Below are 23,703 nucleotides of genomic sequence, written 5' to 3' on the forward strand. Positions count from 1 at the left end.
CTGAACCTTCATCCTCATCAGTGGTGGAGGGGGGAAATATTACTCAGTGAACTCTTTGATGTGATTATTTAGGCTACACAGAAGAAAATTGAGCAGCATGTATACGAAGTTTAGAATCTAATGTGTTTTTTTTGTTGTTCTTGTTTTGTTTGTTAATACACAGACAAACATGATGTCACTATGTCAGTGTTCAAACAAACATCACTTACACATACAAAAAAGGAAAACTCACTCCATAGTCCAAGTTAAGTCTTTGTATAGCACCTTTCATACACAATGGCAGTTCAAGGTGCTTTAACATCGGCATAAAAAAAATTTATCAACATGATAAAAATAATTTTACAGTACTGCAACATCGGTCAAGTAGCATATGGATCATTCTATGAAATGCAGATTATTGACATTATTTGATACTTCTAGTTGTTTATATGTTGTGTCTTACACATGTAGGCCTACAGGACTCAGCTGCAAGTAGTAGAACTTGTATTTCTTTGGTCTTGTTTATGACCCTGGTTGTGTCTGCTTTTCGCTTTATAACAACCTATATTACCTATTCTGTACGTATGTTCAGATTTTGTTGAGAGCGGGAGTGAGCAAGAGGATATCGCTCTTGGTTACAAATGGTGGAAGTGACATCTGATCCTTCATCCTCATCAGTGGTGGAGGGGGAAATATCACTCAGTGAACTCTGAGTGAATTATTTACACAGAAGAAAACTGGGTGGTGTGTGTAGGAATTTTAGAATCTAATGCGTTTTTGTTTGTTAATACACAGACAAACGTGATGTCACTATGTCAGTGTACAAACAAATCACTTTCACATACAAAAAAGGAAAACTCACCCCATAGTCCAAGTTAAGTCTTTGTATAGCACCTTTAATACACAATGGCAGTTCAAGGTGCTTTAAAATCAGCATAAAAACAATTGATCAACATGATAAAATTATTTTACAGCAAAGTTTAAAAATACAGAAATACAATATTTACAAATGAACACCAAATCAAGCACACACACACACACACAAACAAATAATAATAATAATAATAATAATAATAATAATAATAATAATAATAATAATAATAATAATTATTATTATTATTATTATTATTATTATTATTATTATTATTATTATCATTATTATAAAATGTTTCAAATCAGTAGGCCCACAGGCATCTAGATAGATAGATAGATTAGAATAGAGTCTAGAGATATAACCATAACTATAATGCTATTTGCAAATTAAAATCAATGGAGCTAATGGTACTTTTAAAAAAACGAGGTTACGAGACGCTACTAATAGGTTTAACTATTACTTTAGTCAGTATTTCATTCAAATGATTTCGTGATATACTAAATACTTACTCCGATACAGCAGGTGGCGCTATGGGTTATTAAAGTTAGTTGCGATCCTCCAGTAAACAAAAAGAGGAAGAAAAACAAACGGCTGCGCGCGCAGACATGGGGCTCAAAACAAAACAGTTTTGACCATCGATGTATAATAAGAGCTTTTATAATACATTCATGGTGTTGACACTCTTATAATACATTCATGGGTGAGACTGAAGATTTTCGTGAGCACAACATGACAAAAAGCTGTTGTGCTCCAGACTGCACAACTCAGACCAGTGATGGGTGGAAAATGTTCAATATCCCCAGAGTGAAACATCTTCCCAGCAGCGGAGGAGACAGTTGTGACTGGAAGCGATAAACAGATGTGACTTATGGATCTCTGACAGATGAAAGCCTGTGAACATGCTATTTGTGGTCTGTGTTTACGAGTCTGCATACCAGTGTGAGACATCAGCTAACATACTTGCTTGTCATGTACAGTAACGTTATTCTAATTTAGGCAACATGATCTTAGTTTTATGGAGTAACTTTGACAAAAACAGAAACTATTTCCAGGATGATTCATAATTTTCATAGCAACTATTTTCTACAGAAGAAATATTTCCTAAGAAAAGTATTGACAGTTTGGATTCTCCTCTATTGCAATACATGTCAGTTTATATCACATGTATCACATATTGTGATATTGAAGAAGTTAAACTGAGAAATTAATAAAAAAAAATAAAGGCATGGATGTCTGTTTCAGCTAATCCAGCAAATTAAATATCTGACAAATCAAGTACATGTACAAAAAATCATATAAAAACCCAACATTACCAGAAAGCAATTCTGCTCATAAGTCAATCATGACATGTGACAATAGGAAAAGCACCTAATGATGGCTGAATTCAATTTAGCTGCTTCAGTTTCAGTGTGCTGGTATTGTGCCTGCTGGCTCACTGTCATGACTCACTGGGGCACTTGAATACAACAGAGCCATTGTTAATGTTATTAGTAACACCTGTGCTTTTCCTGCTATAACAAGTCTAAACGTCTGCTGTGAAAAAGGCCTGTTAATTTGCAGCATTTGCCCACAATGGTCACAAAATGTATATAGTTGCAAGGTGTATGTTGTTATATCACCCACCAATACTCTCTCACTACTTTTTCTGTAAATGTAAGGATGCTGTTCAGACTGTAAACTAGGTTTGTGAATTTTCTTTTCTAACCTCACTGTCATATCTTCTTATATCAGGGAGGCCATCGCCGGACTATAACAGCCCAGATTTTGTACCTTCTATTTTTAAACATAACTTCCTCAAGACAACATGGGAAACTGCGAGGTTGGTGCTCTGTCAGTTGGCATCTAGTCTGTGGTCACATTCTTCTCAGTCACGACAACTGTTTGCATGTTTGTTTGCTGTATTCAACTTTGATGCAGTTATATCAGGCTCACACTGGCCGTATCTTAGCTCATAATCCATACAGAAGATTGAATGAATTGACTTTTTTTCCTGCACTACTGTGATTCACAGCAAATCAAAACCAGGAAGAGAAGATTTGGAGCGTCCTTCTTCACTCCTTCAAAGATCATCAAAGATTGGATGCTTGTGTTGTCTTCTATACTGCGTCTCTTCATAATGAGGCCAAGCAAGGAAACGGCTAGAGTTAATTTGCCAAAGTGTTTTAAGCCCCAGTTTGTGGACTGTCAGTGTATTATTGACTGCCCTGAAAGTTTGATAGAGAGAACCTCCAACCTAGCACGGGCTGAAACCTGGTCTCGTCACAAAAATAAAAACACTATTAAGTACCTAATTGGAATAACACCTGCAGGAGCTGTTTGCTTCTCATCAGGCAGATTTGGAGGCTGTGCTTCTGACAAGATAATGGCATCAGAGTCTGGCGTTTTAGGAAAGCTTGAACAATGTGGTTCTTGCTGACAGGAGGTTCCTTGCAAGAGAAGAGCTGTTAAGTGTTGCAGCAACATTAAAAATCCCAAGTTTGGCAAAAGAGAAGTTTCACCTGCCTAGTTTCTGCTCCTGTCGACTGTCAAGAGACCACATTCACACAGAACGAGTGATTAGTCGCTTTAAAACCTTCCAGATACTGTGATACCCATCAGCTTGTGTGCACTGTCTCTTCATGTGTAAAATGTATCTTTGCTTTTTGCTGTTCATTACATCCTGTGCTTTTTGGGTTATTTTCCAAACCAATGCAGATTTTCACTGAACTGCAGGACTGCTGTGGAGATTTATGTTTATATTAAATGGTCCTGGTGAAAATACAGATTGTGAACCATGCAAAGTAATGACAATATGATATTATGACTGATTACTGTAAAATGATGCAGTTGAAATGATGCAAAACCTTTCCTTTTTAAAAAAAATTGGAATCCTCAATATTTCTGTTATTTTGATTTGTTCACATTAAATTTTATTGGCAGTTTAAATGGTTGCCTTATTATTGTTCAGGTGTAATTTACAGTCACTTCAATAAAAATGCACTTATGTTGTCACTTATATCCCCATTTTTTTTTTCTTTGGGGCATCTGATTATGTGTACTGTCTACAGCAGTCAGGGCACTTTTTTCACAGCATGCTTTGAAGGAACATGTGATGGAGATGATGTACATGACTATGGTTGAAAATCATCCTGCTTCAGTAAACACTCAGGTTTTTAGCAAATGAGAATCAGTACATAGAAGTTAAGTGTAGGCTTTAAGAGATCAGTACTTTTTGTTGGTTAACCAGCACACAGATACCATTCTGATGTCTGATTTTAAAAACACAGAACACACTGTATTAATCACTACATTGTTTATTTCACAATCAACAGCAAATTATGACACAAAACAATCCACATCTTAGTTACTGGCCATCACCTAGAAAAAAAAAACGGAAAGCAGAAAGAAAATAAGTCAAATTCCTCCTCTAGAGGGCACTAGAGCACTGTGACTCTATCACAATATTTCCACTCTGGACTCTGAGCTATTAAGTATTTAAAGTTTCAATTAAATATTAGATGACATTCACTGTGGTATTTGATAATATGTATAATTTCATTTAATAATTTCTGGCAAAGTACTGAATATTCTACACAGCCCATTTTGCAACACAAATATTCATGTAAAAAAGCACAAATAAGTTTCCTCCTTTTAATTAAAACAATTTCTCATATTTATTTCTAACATAAAGAGCCACATAATGAGCACAAACTAATGGCTGCCCATAAATAGTTTTAGGTCTCTTCTTTACATTGTCTGTAAAGCCAGTAAACAGCAAGTGGCTCAATCTCCAGACAGGGAAAAAGTTTTAACGCTGTCAGCTTGAGTCAAAAATAAACAAAAATGTATCATGAGATCTTTTGGACAAATATTCTATCCGATGCTTTTCCACTTACGTTGTTGATCCAGGGGATGTAGGCGCTGACCCTGGTGAAGACGGAGGGCTTCTTGGGGTAGTTGCAGCCCATGCTAGAGCCGAAGCTCACCACACCGTGGACGTCCCAGGAGCCATCAGGGTTCTGACAGTTGAGGGGACCGCCAGAGTCTCCCTGAAGGGTAACAGAGACAAATGTGGTATTAGGGCAGGAAATCAGACAGAGGATGACAAATGCTGTGTTTACATATGCTTAAATAAGGTTTTTGTTGTACAGGACCTGGATTTATACATTACATAAGTTTGAAAAAATGAAATGAATCTGACTCACGTTGCAGCTAGCCAGGAGTCCGTCTCCTCCAGCACAGACCATCTTGTCGGTGACCAGGCTGCCCCACCAGTCATACCTGGTGCAGGTGGAGTGGCCGACCACGGGAAGAAGGGCCTGCTGCAGGATGTCGGCAATAGGACCTCCAGCTTTAGAAGAGAACAGAGCTTTCAGATTCAGGGCTGCAGTTAAGACCACCACCAACGAGGCCAAATCAACTCCAAAACTAGGTCCACTAAGTCCAGTTTCAGTTCAAAAGCGACAAGATTCAGTATCAAAATGTTTTAAAAGCATGAATAGACATTATAGATTATGTCTATTTGTATGAGTGTCATATTCTATTAACACACAGAAGTATGGATTAGTCAATGCATAGCTTTGAGGTGTCATTTCTAAAATATGTAATTTGTAACTTTTTTATTTTTTGAAAAGGCAAGGCAACATCTAAAAGTGTGTGAGACAAGTCATAAAACTACTGTAGACTTAAAACCAAGACATCTTTTACAGTAATGCTGGAACTAGACTCAACCACACCAGCCCAGTTCAAATGAACAGACAGTGACATTTTAGTTGAAGATTAACCTCTTGAGAGGGTGGAAAATTTTGCTAAGAAAAACAACATCTGGGCTGCAGTGCTCACACAAATTTAACAGGAAAATTGACATAATATCAACGATTTGATAGGACATCAGTGTTGCCAGTTTATAGTTACTCAAATTCCTTTTAGTCTGTTAATAGAACTTACTCCAGAGACGACCCCAGCCGGTGACGTAGCAGGGAGCGCCGTTAGGCAGGATGTCATCAGCAGTGGGAAGACAAGCAGGCATGATGGAGTCAGACAATGTGACAGGAGTGGAGAGCTTGATCAGGGCGATGTCATTACTGGAGGATGAATGAAGAAACAGAATGTTAATGAGCATTAATAGTATGGGTAAAATAACAAAATAGTCACCGAAGTATAATATGCAGTCGACAGAGCCTACCGGATTCTGTAAGAGTCCCAGTCCTCGTGGACGATGATCTTGCTGGGGCTGATGGCAATAGAACCAGCCTCACTTTCCTTCAGGTTGTGTTTTCCCATATACACTCTGTAGGTGCGACTGCTGCTTTGCCAGAAGAAAAAAAAACATAGAAAAAAGTAGGAAAAAGGGTCAGAGTTGCATAGTTTTGGGATCTATTCAAGAACACTTTAGTAAAACACCAAACTTATTTACAGGTATTAATCTACTCTCATTATATTACTACTGCTGCCAATATACAGTAAAATGTAAATAATTTGGGGGAATACATTAAAAATGTGTTCTTTTAACTTGGAAAATGTTTTATTAACAGTGGGAGTATTGATTTAATGTGCAATTACTAATTATATCTATAACATATTTTTTTCTTAAAACAATTACTACACTAATAGGTGGCCACAGCTCACCAAAGCCTTTTTCAGTTTGAACACTGAACTGCATTATTGTGTAATTCTGTATACAGTATTTTAGGCTGTGATAAGTACTCAAGTATGAGTTCAAGTATATTTGTATATTATTTTAAATTGCAAATCCAAATGTATTCATCTTTCCATCCTGCCTCTATCACCCAGCTTTATAGTGAAATCCACAGTCATGACCCTCTTTGTCCTCCCTTTCCTCTCCTGCCTGTTCCTCATTTACCCTCATTGATTTCACATTTCTTTTTAACCACACCTGATGCAGTGAGCAGCGGTGAGGACCCACTGGCTGGCGATCAGAGTGCCACCGCAAGTGTGGTAGAAGTTGCCACCACTCTGGTACTGCAGAGACACCTGTGGAGAACAAACAACAGCAGCACATGAATGTTTTGTGACTTTAAGAAAAGGAGTGAGGACACAGAGTTTAACTGAGAATGGAGCATACCTGCCAGGGCCAGCTGTTCTCACGGACATCCTCTCCGCCGACCACCCTGGTGACGGTGGGGGGGAAGGTGGGCAGGCCACACCCGTAGGCTGAGAAACAACAGTATATAATATGGTGCTTTATGACAGTCTTAACATCAAAAATACTCTTTCATTTTGTTCTTTAACATTAATGTTTTCAAGCAGTTTTGGCAATTTGTAAGTGTAAAAAATTGATTTTTTTAAAACTCAGTTAACTCAATTCTTCATATCAAATTTATAGACCACTTCATGTAAAAAATGTGGGCAATTGTATGCAGCAAAACATGTAATTGTCTGATCAGAATAGCATCAGATCTTACCACCGGCAACAAACAAAGCCAAGATCACGAACTTCATTGTGACTGTCTTGAGTAAAGGTTCAGTGGGATCTGTTCCTCCTTATATAGTGCGTTAACAGACCTGTTAGAGACCTCCAATGTGATGCAACATTTTCCTCAGCTCAGCCAGGCGAAGTTGGTGGGGAAAAACAAATCAACCTTGGAGATAAGTATACCACAGATATCCCCAAATACACCTTATCTCCCCAACCCAACCTCTGTGTGAACCTCACAGATGTCTCACAATGACCTGAGATGGCCAGGTCTTTCAACTTGAAAAGAAGAGATGATGTTCACACTCTGTGGCTTTGTATTTATTTTAAAATGGTCAATCTATTTGTAATGTATGAAAGAAAATAAGAGTGCATTTTTATGTATATGTGAAACTGCAAAATGTTCACTTAAAACACAAAAGTCATTCTAGTCTCTGGAAAAGATGCTTTAAATGTAGCTTACTGTGTATGTTTGCATATATAAAAAAATCTCAAAGAACTACAATATATGCAATAAAGAAAACAAATTAGAATGTATTCAGCTAAGACGTCTATTTTTCATGTGGTAATATGATGGTTATACACATTAATCACTTAAGTGGCAAATATTGATGTTACTGTTAGAATAGAATAAAATGTATGTATTCATGTTTTAGTGAGATTGGAAATTGATACAAATAAGTCATGTAGAGAACTAATGTGCAATGAAGTTGCATTTTACTATAACAGTTTATAAAGATTATTAGATACTGTTTATTAACAGTTTTGGAGCATTGACATAGTTTGGTTTCTATGGCCTCCTCTGAGCTGAAACTACAGGTACTATATATGTAGTTTAGTGGTATTCCTCATTAAGCACATACTACAGTCAAACCTCAGTGGCTGACCTGTATTTAAGTACATAGATGCAAGGTAAGAGGAGTTTCAGTATTATAATAATAATAACTTTGTAGTTAAATAATACAATACAGTCACAAGAATTTGAATGGTTTCATAAGCAATGGAAACTTCCAGCTGTAATTACAATAGTAGTAATACAGTAGTTTGACTATTTGTAAGGAAGGAGGCAATACATTTCTCCGTAAAGGAAATCATACTAGTGAGTGCTATACTTGATATGGAGTAAGGCTCTTTGTGTGAATTCCACCACTTGATGATAAAAGCTAAAAACCTTTTTTCCACTGACTTGTTCAACAAACAAGTTTAAAAACACACAGAACTCCAGGAAACTTTGGCCTTGGCCTAGTATTACCCAGTTTTGATGTCCACTTAGCTCCACCCCAGTATTAAGATATTTGAAAAGGCAAATTTCCCAGAATTTGATCCTGTTTTTTTTTTTTTTTTTTTGAGGTTGCATAACATCATTTAAGATATAAAAGAGTCTGATGGTTTTACTGCAAACTGTGGAGATACAGAGATGATGAAGTTTGTGGTTCTCGCTTTCTTTGTTGCTGGTGGTAAGAATCTTTCTGTCGCTAAAAACATCACACACAACACTGATTACTGCCATCTGTTTTAAGATATGTCCACATACAGTATTTCTGTTTTCATTTTGTGCATCCATTTACAATTTTTAAAAGTGTCTGTCTGTCTCCTCAGCCTACGGGTGCGGTGCGCCCACCTTCCCTCCTATGGTGAGCAAGGTGGTTGGAGGACAGGATGTCACGCCTCACAGCTGGCCCTGGCAGGTAAAACATGCTGAGTAAGGACTTTCACTCAGAAAACAAGATATCTGATGTCTGAAAACAAAACTTCAGTAAAGTACATTATAGGTTTCTACTAAAGATATACAGTGCAGTATGTGTCAAGTAGACTAGAGACTAATCTCTCAATATTAATAAGAATATTAATTGTGAGAAAGGAAAGGCAAGTTTATTTGTGAAGCACCTTTTAAACAGACGCTATGTAAAAGGCTTTATATAAGGTGAATGAATGCATTAGAACATTTAAGAACACAATAAAAAATTAAATAAAATGAATTAGAGTAAAAGGAGATAAAATCATAGACCAGAAATACAGTTAAAGTGCAGGAAATTTCAAATTCAATAAAATTAAGAGCAGTTGAGAAACTAATCAAGCAAAGGCACAGCAGAGCTTTTCATTTAGATTTGAAAGTAGCTACAAAAGTCACGGACACATTCAAGATCGTTCAGAAGTTGGTTCCAGCTGGTGAAAGAAACGCCAAAGTAAACAGCTCAGGAAACACCATCAGTGACCAGGAAGAATTGATTGTGTTGATATGTATGTTGCAGATATCCCTGCAGTACAACAGACAGGGTGAGTGGAGACACACCTGCGGAGGCACTCTGATCTCTGACCAGTGGGTCCTCACTGCTGCTCACTGTATCAGGTAACAGTGGAACTCAAAACAATTCATGACAAATTATCACAACTCCATGTTGCGCTGACCAAAAGATCTATATTCACAATCAATGACATGGTGTCTGCTGTATAGTATAATCCATGCGTATAAGATGTCAATTATGAGGTGATTTGTTTCTAGTGCATTTTGACTGATTTTGACATTCCCAGAATCCTTAGTATTTGCATAACATGGTTGATAGTTTGCTGGTGAATGTATTTTTAATATCACTGGTCAGCTATCTTTTTGATCATTACACTAATACATAACTGCTTCTTGTTGGACAACTTGCAGCAGCAGCAAGCAGTACAGAGTGGCCATGGGAAAGCACGACCTGCTGCAGACGGAGCAGGGTGCTGTGTTCATGGCCACCTCTAACATTATTGTGCATGAGAAGTGGAACCCCTTCTTCATCCGGTAAAAAGACTTCAGTAAACATTACAAGAAATAACACTGGCAGATCAAGTCTATGATGGATCTAAATGTTTGTATGTTCCCTCTGCAGTAATGACATTGCCCTGATCAAGCTGGAGTCCCCCGTCACCTTCAGTGACACCATCATGGCTTCTTGTATTCCCGCTGCCGGCTTCATCCTGGCCCATAACCAGTCCTGCTACGTCACTGGATGGGGTCGCATGAAGAGTGAGCGCCCACACTCCTTCCTCTCTTTGAGACTGAATCAGTTTAACTCTAATTTAACTAAAATATCAGATTTAAAGTCAATATCATCAGATTATTATCATGAGTTGATAGTTCCAAGTCTTGTCCAGTCTGTATTATCTCTTATATATATATATCTTGTAATTGTGGCATTTACAGTTAAGAAAGCATCTTTACTGCAATTTTAGCAGTAGTAGTATTTTAATGTGGTATACAGTATTATCTTAATATTTGATCTTTTAATTTATACACTACAGCTATAAAGGTATATGTACTATAAAAGGTAAAGAGGGAAAATGAGAAGGGAGGAGAGCAATAAGGAAAGACTTGGAGTGAGTGTATTCATTGAATCAACAAAATAAAAAGAATCGCTACTGTACATCACAACGAAACCCACTACATAAAAAAGTAGCTGGAGACTGGTTGCACTGTAACTAAGTTTAACAGGATGAACACTGTCTGTTTTGCTCTGATCCTTTCTAACTACAACATTTGACTCAAAGCTACAGCTAGAAGAAAATCTGTGTTGTTAAGTTGTTGTTTTTTCACCAGAATTTTACCTCAACTGAACTCTAGCTTGTATGAATCTCTTCTTCACACAGCCGGTGGTCCCATTGCTGACATCCTGCAGCAGGCTCTCCTGCCCGTGGTGGACCACGCTACCTGCAGCCGGTTAGACTGGTGGGGTTCTCAGGTGAAGGACACCATGGTCTGTGCAGGTGGAGATGGAGTTGTGTCTGGTTGCAACGTGAGTCTAATAAATGACACAATAATGCATTAGTCTCATTATTGACACCCAACTCAAATGCCTTCTGACAACCGAAGACCGCACACAGCAGGCTACACTCGTGGTAACTAAACCTGTTAGCTGTGTGTTCTCAGTTTATTTTTTCAATGACTTCAGTTGTACACTTCCAACAACACATTTCACACAAAATATAAGCACTAATCTTCTCAAAATAAATACATAACATAAACATAAATGGTCTGCCAATACTTTCAACACTTTTTTCTAGAAGATATGTGAACACATCAAAACTCACAAATAGACAATCAATGACATCCAACTAAACAAAAACATTACCCATTTAGTTCATATCCTCCAAACATATACAACATCAAGTTTTTATTTTTGGCTAAAAAGTTTAACCTGGAAGTCTCAACTAGAGGAGAAAAGAGACACTTCTCCCACTTTTGGCTTGTCAAATCTCTCTCCTATGAATATCATGCACTCTTTTTGAAGAAAAGTGTCACTTAAACATCTAAAATTTAAAGGAATGCAAATAGAATGTAAACATATTAATATTTAAACAGAGCCCTCACTGTCTGCGCGTCATCATAACTCGTGTTAGATGTAAACACTAAGCACACTCACTGAGTGTTTCAAGGACAAGAAGTTACTGTTAAATGTGGAATTTGCACACTGATCATGTTTTCTCTCACATGACTCAGGGAGACTCTGGCGGCCCTCTGAACTGCCAGAACGCTAACGGCATCTGGGAGGTTCACGGTATCGTCAGCTTTGGCTCCGGGCTCAGCTGCAACTTCCCCAAGAAGCCCACCGTCTTCACTCAAGTCAGCTCCTACGTCGACTGGATCAGCTCCGTAAGCTCTCTCATTGACTATCTTTAGAGGCTGAAGTAATGAAAAACACTTCAGTGTGCTTTATCAGTGTCAATTCAAGGATTAATATAGCAAATAACCTGGGTAAATTCAAAAATAATTATTTCATTGTGTTATTATGCTGCACTAAGTTTAACTTTCTTCTATCTCTTCCACAGAATATGGTTGCCTATTAAGAGGACAGGCTTTTGAGATCAAAGCCACCATGTTCACATATAAAATAAATAAAATGTGAAACTATATTTTGTGTTATTTTGTGTTTTGTACCAGTTTGGGCTTCATTAATAGGTTAGCAGTTTCCCAAAAATATGCAAAGCATTAAAGCATCGCTGAATATTAAGACTGAGGCATAAATATTCAGTTTCTCTACTCTGACAAATATATCATCTACATCGTTTAATCAGTGACACAGTACAAAGCAAAAATGTTCCCCAATGGGAGCAGTGATGGGAAAATGCTATCTACAACCACATGTTGTGTCCCCAGTCCCTGCCATTTGTTGACTTTCTGCCTGTTTCATCCAGTTTTCCCAGGACAGTATAAATACAAGCCTGTTCTTAATACAAGATTTAGGCATACACTACATACTCTACAGTCATGAGGAGCCTGGTGTTTCTTGCTTTTGTGATAGCTAGTGGTGAGAAAAGTTTATATTTTCTAATGCTAGTTACTAAAACCTAATTTGCTGTAGCATGAATGAGATGGCTAGTCTGTTAGTAGTCGTGCACAGAATGCTAATAATCACATTTTATTAAAAATTCTTTACAAGATTTAATCACAAACTTCCACAATACAATCATAAACCACTGCTTAATGTTTTGTCTGGTGCCAAAATTGCAATTGTCCTGAAAATTGTCATTATACTGTGGTGTTTATCCACAAATCTATTCATGGAAAATTAGCATGTAACAGAAAATAACAAAAATGGTGTTTCTGACATTACTGGCCTTGTTCCAGCCTATGGATGTGGTCTTCCCACCTTCCCTCCTGTGCTGAGCAGGGTGGTGGCAGGAGAGGACGTCACGCCTCACAGCTGGCCCTGGCAGGTAGAGTCTGAGCTAAATGTGTAGAAGCATGTTCACTCTGGCAACTGCAGAACAGCACAAACTCTAAATTTTCATTTCACCATAACAGATAGAAACATTTTACATTTAGTAATTTTACACCTTCACTCTCTGGGTCTTCTATCTTTTAGGAACATTGAACTCCTGATAGTGATTTCTCCTTCTTCTAGTGATTTATAGGGTGTTGGAGGGAGATTTTAGTCCATTTCAGTGCATCTCATCCATCCAGCACAGCGACGCACACTGTCCTCTCACTGTGCTCTGCTCAGATCTCACTCCAGTCAGACAGCAGTGGGCGCTGGAGGCACATCTGTGGAGGCACCCTCATCTCCTCTGACTGGGTCCTCACCGCTGCACACTGCATCAAGTATGTTTAACTCAACACTGTGGGGAAGACTGTCAAATGATCGAAATCAGATTTTTCATCAATTACTGACTCTTAGATGTTCCAGATGTCATCCTCTGGTTTATGATTTTTGAACGTAGTTTTTTAGGTTTACAAATCTGTATATTGGATGTTCTACTAGGAATTAACTAATAGTTAGATTGATTATCCATGGCAGTTTTATGTAATTAAGATTTTTTTGTCAGGCAGTACTCCTCTGTCCAACAGGAAATGATGCATTTTTCTTTTTCTGTTACCTTAAAAGGTGTTTTTGAGAATGAAAAGATGAGGGTAGTTCTTCTAGAGTTAGCAGCAATGGCCACCATCTGAGAGTAGCACATACTGCAGGGACGATCACTGTAGAAAAAAAATTGTTGTCAGAAAAACAACATTGCTATCAAAAAGAAGGAGATCACACAGATTACTGCTGTAAAGCCTGTTAAAAATTAGTTGGTCACCCAAACAGGACAACCAAGCATTTGCAATCCACCAACAACTTAATCACAGTACTGCACACACAGGCAGAAAAAGTCAATATTACTGTCTAAAACCCCCACGGAAACACCGTGTCATCTGCCATCCCACAGTGACCGCTACAACTACAGAGTGGAGCTGGGTAAACACAGCCTGAAGGCGAGTGAGGAGGGCTCGATAGCTCAGAGTGCAGCCCAGATCATCACTCATGAGGACTACAACATCCTGCTCAGCCGGTAACAGCAACAGCCGCCCACACAGCTCAATAACACCTCATGAGTCCAAGTGGAGAGCAGAATCAGCAGACTGTCATGTATAAGCAGACAGGGTGTCAGTTAACAGGTAATTTTTCAAATGGTGAGGCTGATGCAGCAACACATTTATGTACCGGACACTGCGTTTTTTTTGGGGGGGGGGGGTTTGTTATTTTTGTATCATCACTTCCTGAATTTAGGTGAAACAACATCACTTCCTGAATGTGGGTACATTGTTTCCCTTTCTGCAGTAACGACATTGCGCTGATCAAGCTGTCTTCCCCCGTCACCTTCACTGATACAATCATGCCTGCCTGCCTCCCAGAGCTGGGCGTGGTCCTGCCCCACGGTGCTCCATGCTATGTCACCGGCTGGGGTCGACTCTCCAGTGAGTAAATCCGTGTGAATCTGTACAGTCATTTCCCCCTGTCTGTGCATACCAGTCAATTTAGGTCAACTTACCAAGGTCCAAGAATATTTTACAATCATTAGTTGGTCAGAAAAATGTGTCAAGTATCCATCAAACTGCTCAACAAGCAGAGCTTAGAACTAGTAATGTCTGACGTGGAGATTCAGTCTCTACTGCAGCTACCAAACTCTTAGGCTGTGTCCTGAATTATATGTAAATCCTACAAGTGCAAAACAGTTTAAATTCCTACTGTTTAATCGCTTAGGACAGAGAGGTGGTATGTCAAAAGAAATAAAGAATTAAAATGATGAGTAATACATTTATGGTTCTCCAAAGCAATTTCGATGAGATTCATCCAAACTGTGCAATGGTATTTGTCCACTGAGTACTATTGCACAAGAGTCTTCCCTCACAAACCACAAAGCACGCAGACCAAGCCTTTCTATCAGGATTAATGTTAAATTTAGTTGACTCAATCTTGCTCAGTTTACTGCCTCTGGCTAAGATGTAGTAAAATCTGATAGGAAGCACGGTTTGCAACCCTCTTATCAGTCCAACATATGGAAACATCTGACTGTCCTGTGAGCTTCCTGCCTTTTACTGGGTTTGAACAATCTTGCACGATTGGACTGTTTAAACTCAGTTAGGAGATGCAATAAAAGGGAGTTTGTTAGTGCTTAAACTATCTGTGAAGTTACATATGACAGGATACAACATTTTAATAGGGTTTGGGTTAAATAAAAACAGCAAATCTAACCTTTAATATAATCTAATCAATGTAGCACCCTTGATGGTTCAATAGGCATCCCATGAACAGCATTTAGAAGAGGTTTTAGTAAATGCCACACATTGTCCTCCCTGGAAACCAAATATCTTAATCCTCTACTGCACCTTGTGTTGTCCCCTTGATGAACCTCCTTCAAAGCAAATAATCTTGTTTCTTACCCAAGCTCCAGTCAGCATGTTTCTTCCACACAGCCAGCGGTCCTCTGGCTGACATCCTGCAGCAGGCTCTCCTGCCAGTGGTCGGCCACGATATCTGCTCACAGCCTGACTGGTGGAGCGTCCTGGCAACGGACAAGATGGTCTGTGCCGGGGGAGACGGCATCACTGCTGGCTGTAACGTGAGTTCATAAAAAGAGGGGTCATGGAGTCATTTAATGGTAGATTAAAGTAGTTATGTGATCTGTAAAAAAGAAATCAATCTTGTATAGTATGAAAGACTCAGGAAGATTCAAGGTAAAGAGATTTACTTAGAAATGGCATAAAAGGAAAATTCAGCATGACTAAGTGATAGCTGGTAATTATACCTCAGTGTCTGTAAATGAGCTGCTAGCCAATAGAGTATGTGCCGACCTACAGGGAGACTCTGGTGGCCCCCTGAACTGCCAGAACCCTGATGGCTCCTGGGACGTCCACGGCGTAGTGAGCTTCGGTTCTGGTCAGGGCTGCAACGTCTTCCAGAAGCCCACTGTCTTTACACAAGTCAGCTCTTACATCAGCTGGATGAACACAGTGAGAAATTTTTTCATCTTCTGATTACCTCGCCTGCATACACACAATGTAACCTGAAGCAAACAAAAGCCTGGGAGTTGAAAAACAGGAAGTGCATTATAATTGTGTGTTCTGTTGTTCACTCTGCAGGTTATGACCAACTACTGAAGAGGCGGCCGAAGTGCTTTTGTCAACAATAACACCAACTATGATTTATGATGTGTTGTCTCATTGTTTTTACTGCAAAGTCAAAGGCTATATATACTACTGTTATTTTGGTAATGCAGCTTTTTACAAAACGTGACTGAGTCCATGCCATAGACACCTAAAAACAAGAAACCATCTTTTAATTTGGTGACTAAAGGCCCTAACAACTACACAGCCTCCAGAAATTTCTGTCAGCTTTCAACACAGCAGCTGCATATTCAGTAAGAATTGGTGAACAGCAACAAAGTTCAGTGGATTATGTCACGAGTCAACATGGAATTAGACTCACGATCATTTAATAATCACATCAAAATATACTGAGTTAATTAACAAATACTTCCTTTTATTTCCCATAAAATATTCATGAGATAAATTTGTTTTCACTCTTCAGAAAAAACACAAATTCTACACAAATTAAAATAAACATAGAAAAGCATGTTTTCACAGTACACATACAAGAAATAGATTTAAGTAATAAAAAAAACAACAATAAATGAAATGGACAACAGTTTGTGTTTGGGGCACTCTAAATAAAACAGAAAGTGACTGCTAATCAAAACACTATGATTCATCAATGTAAAACTTTTTGACTACGTCGTAATAAAATCATGTAGTTAACCGGTCCTTTGCAAATGAGGTACAATGACGATGTCTGCAGTATTGAACGTAACAAAAATAAATCAATACACTGTGGGAAGTTTCAACTTCAAAAACAATCCAGAGAAATGTAGACATGGCTGTTTCATGTTCAGTTCCAATGACAAACCTGTAGTGGCTCAGCGACCTTGTTGCTTTTTGTTTGACAGATAATATTATATATGATAATATATAATATGGGGCGCCCTGGTTGTCTAATGGTTAAAGGTGCATACCACATAATCACAACCCTCACTGCATAGCCCATCTCTCTCTCCTTATGCATCCAGTCTCTCTCCACTGACGGTCAAATAAAGGCAAAAATGCCAAATCGTTTTAAAAGAAAAAAAGCTGGCAATATATAATATAACCTGCTGACAATGTTAGAGTAGCTTTTTTTGCTTTTAACTACACTGTTTTACTCAAAGACAATGTAGAACTAGATGATGCAGTCACTGATAAATGTTCCTTTTGTCTAACAAAAACAAAAGAGGAGAAATCTTAGTTGTGCAACTTCACAAAATATGCAACTGAATTTGTAACTGAGTGACTGATATCTGATATATCATTCTGTTTGGACAAGTCTAATCTGAGGAATAAAAGAAGTTATTGATAGTGTATGTTGCTGGAAAACCCATTTCCCTGATCACAGCTGTGAGCTATCCTTCTTTTCTTTTTGCTCATTCTCAGCATACTTCTGAGTGAAAACAGGGCTGCGAGTCAAGCTGTGGTTGGAGGAATGGTGATGAGCAAGCGAGTGAGTAACAGTTGCTGTTATTGCGGTGCAGCTGCACAGTCAAAGAGTCTTTCTGTTGGTCATCTTGAATAAGAACAAAAACAAGTGAAGACTACACAACTGCCTTCACAGCTCAACTGTGTTCACCATGGCTACAGGGTAAAGGCTTTCAGCTATTCGTGAGCTCCTTCCATCATTCTCTTGCACACTTCCTTCTCTACCTGCCGTTTTTAAAATAAAAGCAACACTGCACTGGAAGTGAAACTCAACTTCAGTCATACAATGTCTTTTGAAATGTTTTAGGAAGAGCAGCATTGTATTTCTGAACACAAAGGCACTTAACTCTTTAATATTACAACATGTTAGCATAACCACTCCTACCAGATTCCATGAGAGGACACCCTCAACTTCCTGGGAAATTGTTTCTTCCAACGAAACAATTTCTCTGTAATTTTGACCACTGGTGCTGCACTAGATAAGGTGAATACACAATTTCATCCATTAAATCCAAAAGATATTTTTAACAACAGCCTCCTTCAATTCTCTCACTTTTGAATGACCTTTCGGTCGTACCTTAACCATCAACTCAACTCTACGCCACTTTTAGTTCATCTGTGTCTTTGTTGCACACAGGCAACTGTTTGCTAACTTCTTAGCTGTGATAAGTGATATACTAATGCTGGATCAGGGCTGTGTTTCTGTGTTTGTTTTGGGGTCTGTATGCCCCCTACTGGTCAAAATTTGTTTAATACAGCTTTAAGGAAGTAAAGATACACTCTCATGGCGTCTTTAATGATACAACTAACAGTAAATGCAATAATTTGCTAATTTTGGCCCACATGTCCCACTCATTAAAGAAATACCCACAACTTTAACATCACATAGCTTTGACCATGACCAGACCATGTGCTGTAGAGTGTTTATTTTATCCATCTTTCTAAAAAGAAACGTCAAACTAGTGTTTCTGTTCCATTTAATAAATATACTGCAGTACTGGATGGCAACATTTTAGTGTCTTGATATAATAAGTAAGATAAAACAAGCATTCAACACCAAAAGTACATTTCCCATTAGGTTTTGGTAGAGTGACAGTTCCTATGGCCAAGAGTCATGGGAACTGTAGTTCATAAATACTAACAAAATAAGTCTTGTTTCATCTCGATTAAAAATATCAAATGCAGCTGTCCAGTACAGCAGTAGATACCCCATTTATCTTGGACAGAAAACAACAGTATTATCTTTCAGATAAGCTAGCTGAACAGAAACTAACATGGAAGTAGGCTGTCTTGCTCTGTATAGCAATTAACACTTATTGAAATTGTCATTTACTGCAAAACTCTAGATTACCAGGAGAGACAATATTGTTGGCAGTGAGAGTTTATGTGTAAAATGACACCTGCTGAGTATATACAGTGCTCAGTCACTCACTGTGGAGTCCATACCTGGTAAACCCCTGGCAGTAGTAATCCAGAGCCTGCCAGGGTGATACACTGCCTAAACAGCAGCTCCTTCACAAAATGAGTGCCGTGCTCATATCCATTTAAGCGTGCACACAAATCCTCACTAGAACCACTCACTGATGTCTTGTGATCTCTTCAGAGGTCAACTCACATGTCAGTGAGTTGTTAATGAACAGAAAACGACTTGGACATAGAGGAAAACTGCATTTGGTGTGTGCTTTTATTCCAAAGTGCCATAAAAAATTATCCATCCAGACTATGTCCGTCACTATCTGTCTGCAACTGTTTCCAAGATCCAGTGACATCCAACATTTAAAAAAGAAAAGTTTCTTCTGTTCAGTGCTTTGGAGTGACGTGGCATGAATGATAGATTTGAACAGATACTGTGTTTTATAACAAAGTGCCACTAAGAACATTCTGTAAAAGGAGCCATCTTCAAGTCTTGGCTCAACAAGGCCGACCGAGATCCACATACGGTGATCACAGAGAATTCCAGTAATTCAGTAGATTGTTTTAAACATGGTCACCCTGATCTTAAAGCGGTGGCACTTTATCCTCATACTGCGGAGGCGGGGTAAGTGGTTCTATACTCATTCCAGCTGCCGGCTGAGAATTATCAATATTTTTCATGTGCATCTTTTCTGATTTAATCCTGCGGATCTTGATAGGGAGGAGTTTGCGGCTACTTTTCCCAGGTCTATGATTTGAAGTGGAAGCAGCAGAGGGAGCACCAGAAGCTGGAGCAGGCTGTGCCTCAGTTGCTTGGACCTCTGGCCCCTCGAATTCATACCGCACCCCATCAACTTGGACCAAGTCGTCGTAGGAGGGTAGCTGGGAGGAGCTTGGGTTAGGGTTGCTCTGCCGGACAGGGTACTGGCCACTGCCTACTGCCTCTTCATAGGTGGGTACAGCGTAACGCTGGGCTTGCTCCTCAGCACTGCAGGCATTTATAGAAACATACATGAATGGCACACATGAATCATTACGTGTACACCAACAGGTCCACTGCTAGAGCTAAAAAGTGTAGGATAATAATATAAAAGCAATATTTGATGATTCTCAAATGCTTATCAAGGAACATTTTAAGTGTTTGACAGATTTTAGCTGTTTGTGATTGATAGCTTAGAGCTGTGCAATCATGTGCTCGCTGGTGGGATGCTCTCAACATTCAAGTCCTCAGAGTGTGACATCAAAAAGCTTCAAATTATCTTACTATGACATTGCTTAATCAACTCAGGAGACAAAAAACTCCTGATACAGCAAAAAGTAGTTTTTAAGCAGCCAAGTCTCAAGTCTCAGATATCAGAGAGAAGGAATATCAGCCAAAACTATTAACGTCATGGATTATCTTCTTATCAAGTTATAGGACGAGTAAAATATTGTTGACAGAAAGTCCTTTCCAAAGACTTAGTTTTTCATCGTCAAATACATTCTCATTCATTTAAAACTGATGTTGAGCCTTCTTCTCACACACATAACAAGAAACATAAAGTATTCATGTTGGATTATAATACTATATTCTTGATGTGCTTATGTCATTTAGTCAGAAATCTATGACTTGGACTCACATTTCTCTTTCCTCCTGCTCAGTAGCTGCCACTCCTCTGTGGGACTCCTGGAGCCTCATCTGCTCCCGCTGTTTATTCCTCATTCCCAGACACAAGGACAGCAGCAGCATGACCACCCCAGAACCCACCAAGACAAAGGCCACAGAGGACGCTTTATTCTTCCTGCCACCATGATCTCCATCTCCTCCTCCTGTATTGCTGCTGTTACCGGCCGTGTCCGCAGGTACTACACTCCACACAATCATCACAATGCCGAGGGCAACAAGCCCAACCCCCAAAGCACACAGTGCATACTGGGAACCAGAGTTTCCACTGTTCTCAGTGCTGCTGCTGTTGTTGTTGTTGTTGTTATTACTGTTGTTGCTGGTGCCTCCTCTGCTATGAGGGTCTGGTGGTCCATCCACACTGGAACGCATCTTGTCAGTCCCTCAAATTCAGTCAGACCAGCTGCGGTGAGGTCAAAAACTGTTGAGTGAAATGCATGAGGTCAGACACAGACTAGAAACCTTAAAAACAAACATAAGATACCACAGAATGTAACAAAAAAATCTAACATTTTAAATATAGTTGTTTCTGACCTTTCCTGTAAAACAACCCTGATGCTGAAAACGTCACAGAACATCCAAACTATTATTTTTGGTTGTGCCCTTTTGAAAAAATTGGACCTCTTGCGAGCTGGTATCTGAAGTTGTATGACTCCAACCAGCCAGAGCTCTCCTTTTAAGATATGAACGTCATCTATGAAGATATTGCTGAACATGCCTCTGCGGCCCAGAGATTTGTTCTTTATGAGAGTCCAAGTCCATTTTTCAGTGAAATGGACAGAGCATAAAACTCACTGACTTAAAATACCACTGAGGCTTCTACGGAAAGGCGTGTTGTGTGGTAAAAAATTTACAGCATGCTCACCTCCCGAGAGTCACTAGTTACCCAGTGTCAACACATTACAAGGGTAGAAAAGGACAGCTATGACCACCAGAAATATTACAATATCTTGGCAGCTATACTGTACTTTCTTCTGTTTCCCCATCTTGTATCATAAAGTGTTTACTGTGAATCCAAAACCAAACATTAATAGCTTAGCATTCATTTCACTGTTGTACACAGTAATCTAATTCTCTGAAATGCAATGAGCATGACCAATGAGCATATTTGCAGATTTACTGCATACTTATAACAGGCCATGGATCACAAGGCTTCCCTCCACTATAACTTTAGAAATAAATCTTTGCTAGTTTAAAGAGAGGAGGAGGACATCTGGGAGTTGAAAATACACTCAGACAAAAGTCCAAGGAATAAACTATCTATATAAAAAACTCTGTTATCATTAAATACTCCTATCAGACATTTAACCTCAGATAAACGAGCAAAGTTAAGTGTCTACAAACGTGCCCCGACCTGCTGGGAGAGAGTGGGACAGCCAGCAAACCCCCACTCTGAATCAGAGATACCTTCTCACAGAAGAATGCTTGGCATGAGACTAGAGCTGGGAAGTTCCTGTGTTTGACTTATCTCAGTGTACTCGAGCGGATTCAAGTGTTTTCCAGTACTGACCACTATAATGCAGTATCAATACTTCATCATTATTAAGCTGTATACTAAATACAGCTGATAATTGTTTTAGTAGACTGACTCATTGTCATCATGACAGCTGTGACACAATGCAAAATCACATCATGACTCACAGGCACACAGACAATAATCGCACACGCCTGGCACAGCTGTGCAACATGTCACATATTACACTATTGTAGGCCTACTTACAGAGCAGCCTAAAGGTTATATTTCACCACAGGGCGGGTTTTTACAGTAAAGTAAGTAAGACATTGACAGGCTTGCTCATGAAAAACCCTTCATCCCACATAACCCTGTACAACATGTAATTATTGTGTGTGGTCTTGTGTGTTTTATTCTTACTCTACAGCCAACTCATCACAAAAGTCTCTAAGTTTATTCAACATTATAGTTTAGGTCAGATAATGAGCTTAACTATGCTTTTTGAGTGTCTAAATGTAAAGCTGGAGTCTGTTTGAGCATTAAATTCTCACAGTAACATATTTTCCCGTTGAACACATGCAGTGTCCGCTTTGCTACAACACTGGGCGGGTTGCTTACGTTGACACAGCAGGACACTTCATGCAGTGCAACAAAAACTTTCCAGGACTGAAACCTTTTAAAACTTCGACTATTGTGTAACTTTTCGTAACATTTCAGCGGTGCAAATGAATACATCGACGAGCGAGTGTGTCGGTTTTACTCTCACCTTTCCATCGTTTGATAATAAGTAACTCTTCTTCTTCTTCCTCTTCTTCTTCTTCTCACAGCTGGGAGGAGGTGTGTTGTTGCTTTTCAAACTCCGCCGACGCGTATAGGAGTTTGTGTAGCATAGTTTTTGTATCAAATAGCGTTTATGGATCAGGAACTTTCTTCAGAGGCGGACAGAGAGGGAGAGAGCGGGAGAGGAGGGGGCTCAGCAGCACCACACTTCCAGTTTAGAAGTTAACCCTTTCACTACCTGCTGCTGGATGCAGAACCGTGTGGGCGGGGCCGGTGTCGTACCAAAAAGAAGTGAGTCCACAAAAACTGATGCCTACAGCCTGTTAAAGCTGTACATGTATACATATACTTTTATTTTTTTGCTTTTGCTTTTTTGCTTTCTTTTTTTGCTTTGTACCGTTTGTTATTGTGCTGTTATATGTTTTATTTGTACAGGACTGCAGATGAAAATGGGCTTTAAAGCTAACTCTGGTGCAGTACATCAAATGTTAACATTTATGTTTAAAACTGTACATTGTCCAAATAAATACAATACAATAATGTGCAAAAACACGTATCTTTATGTCCGTGGTATGTCTTTGTGAAATGTGGCCATAGGAGTGTTATTGCAGTTTACGCCCCCTGATTATGTTGATGCCCTAGGCGAGATTTGCTATCAGAGCCCCCCAAAAAGAGCAACAATAGTACCTCCAGTCCAAGAACTTCAAAAATGAATTCACACTAAAATTAAGTGTACCAATGGTAGGCTACTTCCAGCCCTTACAGAGTCCTCACAGCCCTCAGACAAAAAGGCAAGTTGGGGTCAAGGTGCATTCAAGAGTGTTTG

The 23,703-nt window shown here is 39.0% G+C and overlaps 4 protein-coding genes and 1 long non-coding RNA gene across 5 annotated transcripts; 3 read left to right on the forward strand and 2 right to left on the reverse strand.

Moving 5' to 3' along the window:
* The first annotated feature begins 1,440 nt into the window (after positions 1-1,440).
* Positions 1,441-4,025, forward strand: LOC137184305 (uncharacterized). Its single transcript, XR_010928650.1, has 3 exons — positions 1,441-1,792; positions 2,585-2,672; positions 2,865-4,025. It is a non-coding gene; the product is annotated as an uncharacterized lncRNA (long non-coding RNA).
* Positions 4,026-4,130: 105 nt separating this feature from the next.
* Positions 4,131-7,350, reverse strand: LOC137184304 (chymotrypsin-like elastase family member 2A). The gene is made up of 8 exons (XM_067591831.1): positions 7,258-7,350; positions 6,918-7,006; positions 6,729-6,826; positions 6,018-6,137; positions 5,780-5,916; positions 5,038-5,183; positions 4,729-4,881; positions 4,131-4,210 (listed from the first exon to the last, which is right to left on the reverse strand). Exons 1-8 carry the CDS (start codon positions 7,292-7,294, stop codon positions 4,193-4,195), a joined length of 798 nt encoding a protein of 265 aa, XP_067447932.1. The 5' UTR covers positions 7,295-7,350; the 3' UTR covers positions 4,131-4,192.
* A 1,233-nt stretch (positions 7,351-8,583) lies between these two features.
* LOC137184307 (chymotrypsin-like elastase family member 2A) lies at positions 8,584-12,155 on the forward strand. Its single transcript, XM_067591833.1, has 8 exons — positions 8,584-8,725; positions 8,868-8,956; positions 9,521-9,618; positions 9,925-10,047; positions 10,136-10,272; positions 10,893-11,038; positions 11,743-11,895; positions 12,072-12,155. The coding sequence occupies exons 1-8, from the start codon at positions 8,686-8,688 to the stop codon at positions 12,087-12,089; spliced, it is 804 nt and encodes a 267-aa protein (XP_067447934.1). The 5' UTR covers positions 8,584-8,685; the 3' UTR covers positions 12,090-12,155.
* Positions 12,156-12,499: 344 nt separating this feature from the next.
* LOC137184308 (chymotrypsin-like elastase family member 2A) lies at positions 12,500-16,212 on the forward strand. The gene is made up of 8 exons (XM_067591834.1): positions 12,500-12,550; positions 12,871-12,959; positions 13,247-13,344; positions 13,950-14,072; positions 14,342-14,478; positions 15,478-15,623; positions 15,862-16,014; positions 16,144-16,212. The coding sequence occupies exons 1-8, from the start codon at positions 12,511-12,513 to the stop codon at positions 16,159-16,161; spliced, it is 804 nt and encodes a 267-aa protein (XP_067447935.1). The 5' UTR covers positions 12,500-12,510; the 3' UTR covers positions 16,162-16,212.
* Positions 16,213-16,522: 310 nt separating this feature from the next.
* Positions 16,523-23,358, reverse strand: tmem51a (transmembrane protein 51a). Its single transcript, XM_067591832.1, has 3 exons — positions 22,864-23,358; positions 20,601-21,065; positions 16,523-19,969 (listed from the first exon to the last, which is right to left on the reverse strand). The coding sequence occupies exons 2-3, from the start codon at positions 21,014-21,016 to the stop codon at positions 19,567-19,569; spliced, it is 819 nt and encodes a 272-aa protein (XP_067447933.1). The 5' UTR covers positions 21,017-21,065; positions 22,864-23,358; the 3' UTR covers positions 16,523-19,566.
* Between the last annotated feature and the right edge of the window lie 345 nt (positions 23,359-23,703).

Source organism: Thunnus thynnus, chromosome 6 (genome assembly GCF_963924715.1).
Source record: "Thunnus thynnus chromosome 6, fThuThy2.1, whole genome shotgun sequence".
Classification (NCBI taxonomy): domain Eukaryota; kingdom Metazoa; phylum Chordata; class Actinopteri; order Scombriformes; family Scombridae; genus Thunnus; species Thunnus thynnus.

Bases quoted from the DNA above. Each gene is read 5' to 3' on its own strand.
- tmem51a (XM_067591832.1), bottom strand. From the start codon at position 21,016: ATGCGTTCCAGTGTGGATGGACCACCAGACCCTCATAGCAGAGGAGGC. The intron at 19,970-20,600 runs GTGAGTCCAAGT...AAATGCCTGCAG, and splicing joins GAGCAGGAGGAAAGAGAAAT to TGCTGAGGAGCAAGCCCAGC.
- LOC137184307 (XM_067591833.1), top strand. From the start codon at position 8,686: ATGATGAAGTTTGTGGTTCTCGCTTTCTTTGTTGCTGGTG. The intron at 9,619-9,924 runs GTAACAGTGGAA...GACAACTTGCAG, and splicing joins ACTGCTGCTCACTGTATCAG to CAGCAGCAAGCAGTACAGAG. The intron at 10,273-10,892 runs GTGAGCGCCCAC...TTCTTCACACAG, and splicing joins TGGATGGGGTCGCATGAAGA to CCGGTGGTCCCATTGCTGAC.
- LOC137184304 (XM_067591831.1), bottom strand. From the start codon at position 7,294: ATGAAGTTCGTGATCTTGGCTTTGTTTGTTGCCGGTG. The intron at 6,827-6,917 runs GTATGCTCCATT...TGTTCTCCACAG, and splicing joins AGAACAGCTGGCCCTGGCAG to GTGTCTCTGCAGTACCAGAG. The intron at 4,882-5,037 runs GTGAGTCAGATT...GTTACCCTTCAG, and splicing joins GACTCCTGGCTAGCTGCAAC to GGAGACTCTGGCGGTCCCCT.
- LOC137184308 (XM_067591834.1), top strand. From the start codon at position 12,511: ATGAGGAGCCTGGTGTTTCTTGCTTTTGTGATAGCTAGTG. The intron at 12,551-12,870 runs GTGAGAAAAGTT...GCCTTGTTCCAG, and splicing joins TGCTTTTGTGATAGCTAGTG to CCTATGGATGTGGTCTTCCC. The intron at 12,960-13,246 runs GTAGAGTCTGAG...TGCTCTGCTCAG, and splicing joins CTCACAGCTGGCCCTGGCAG to ATCTCACTCCAGTCAGACAG.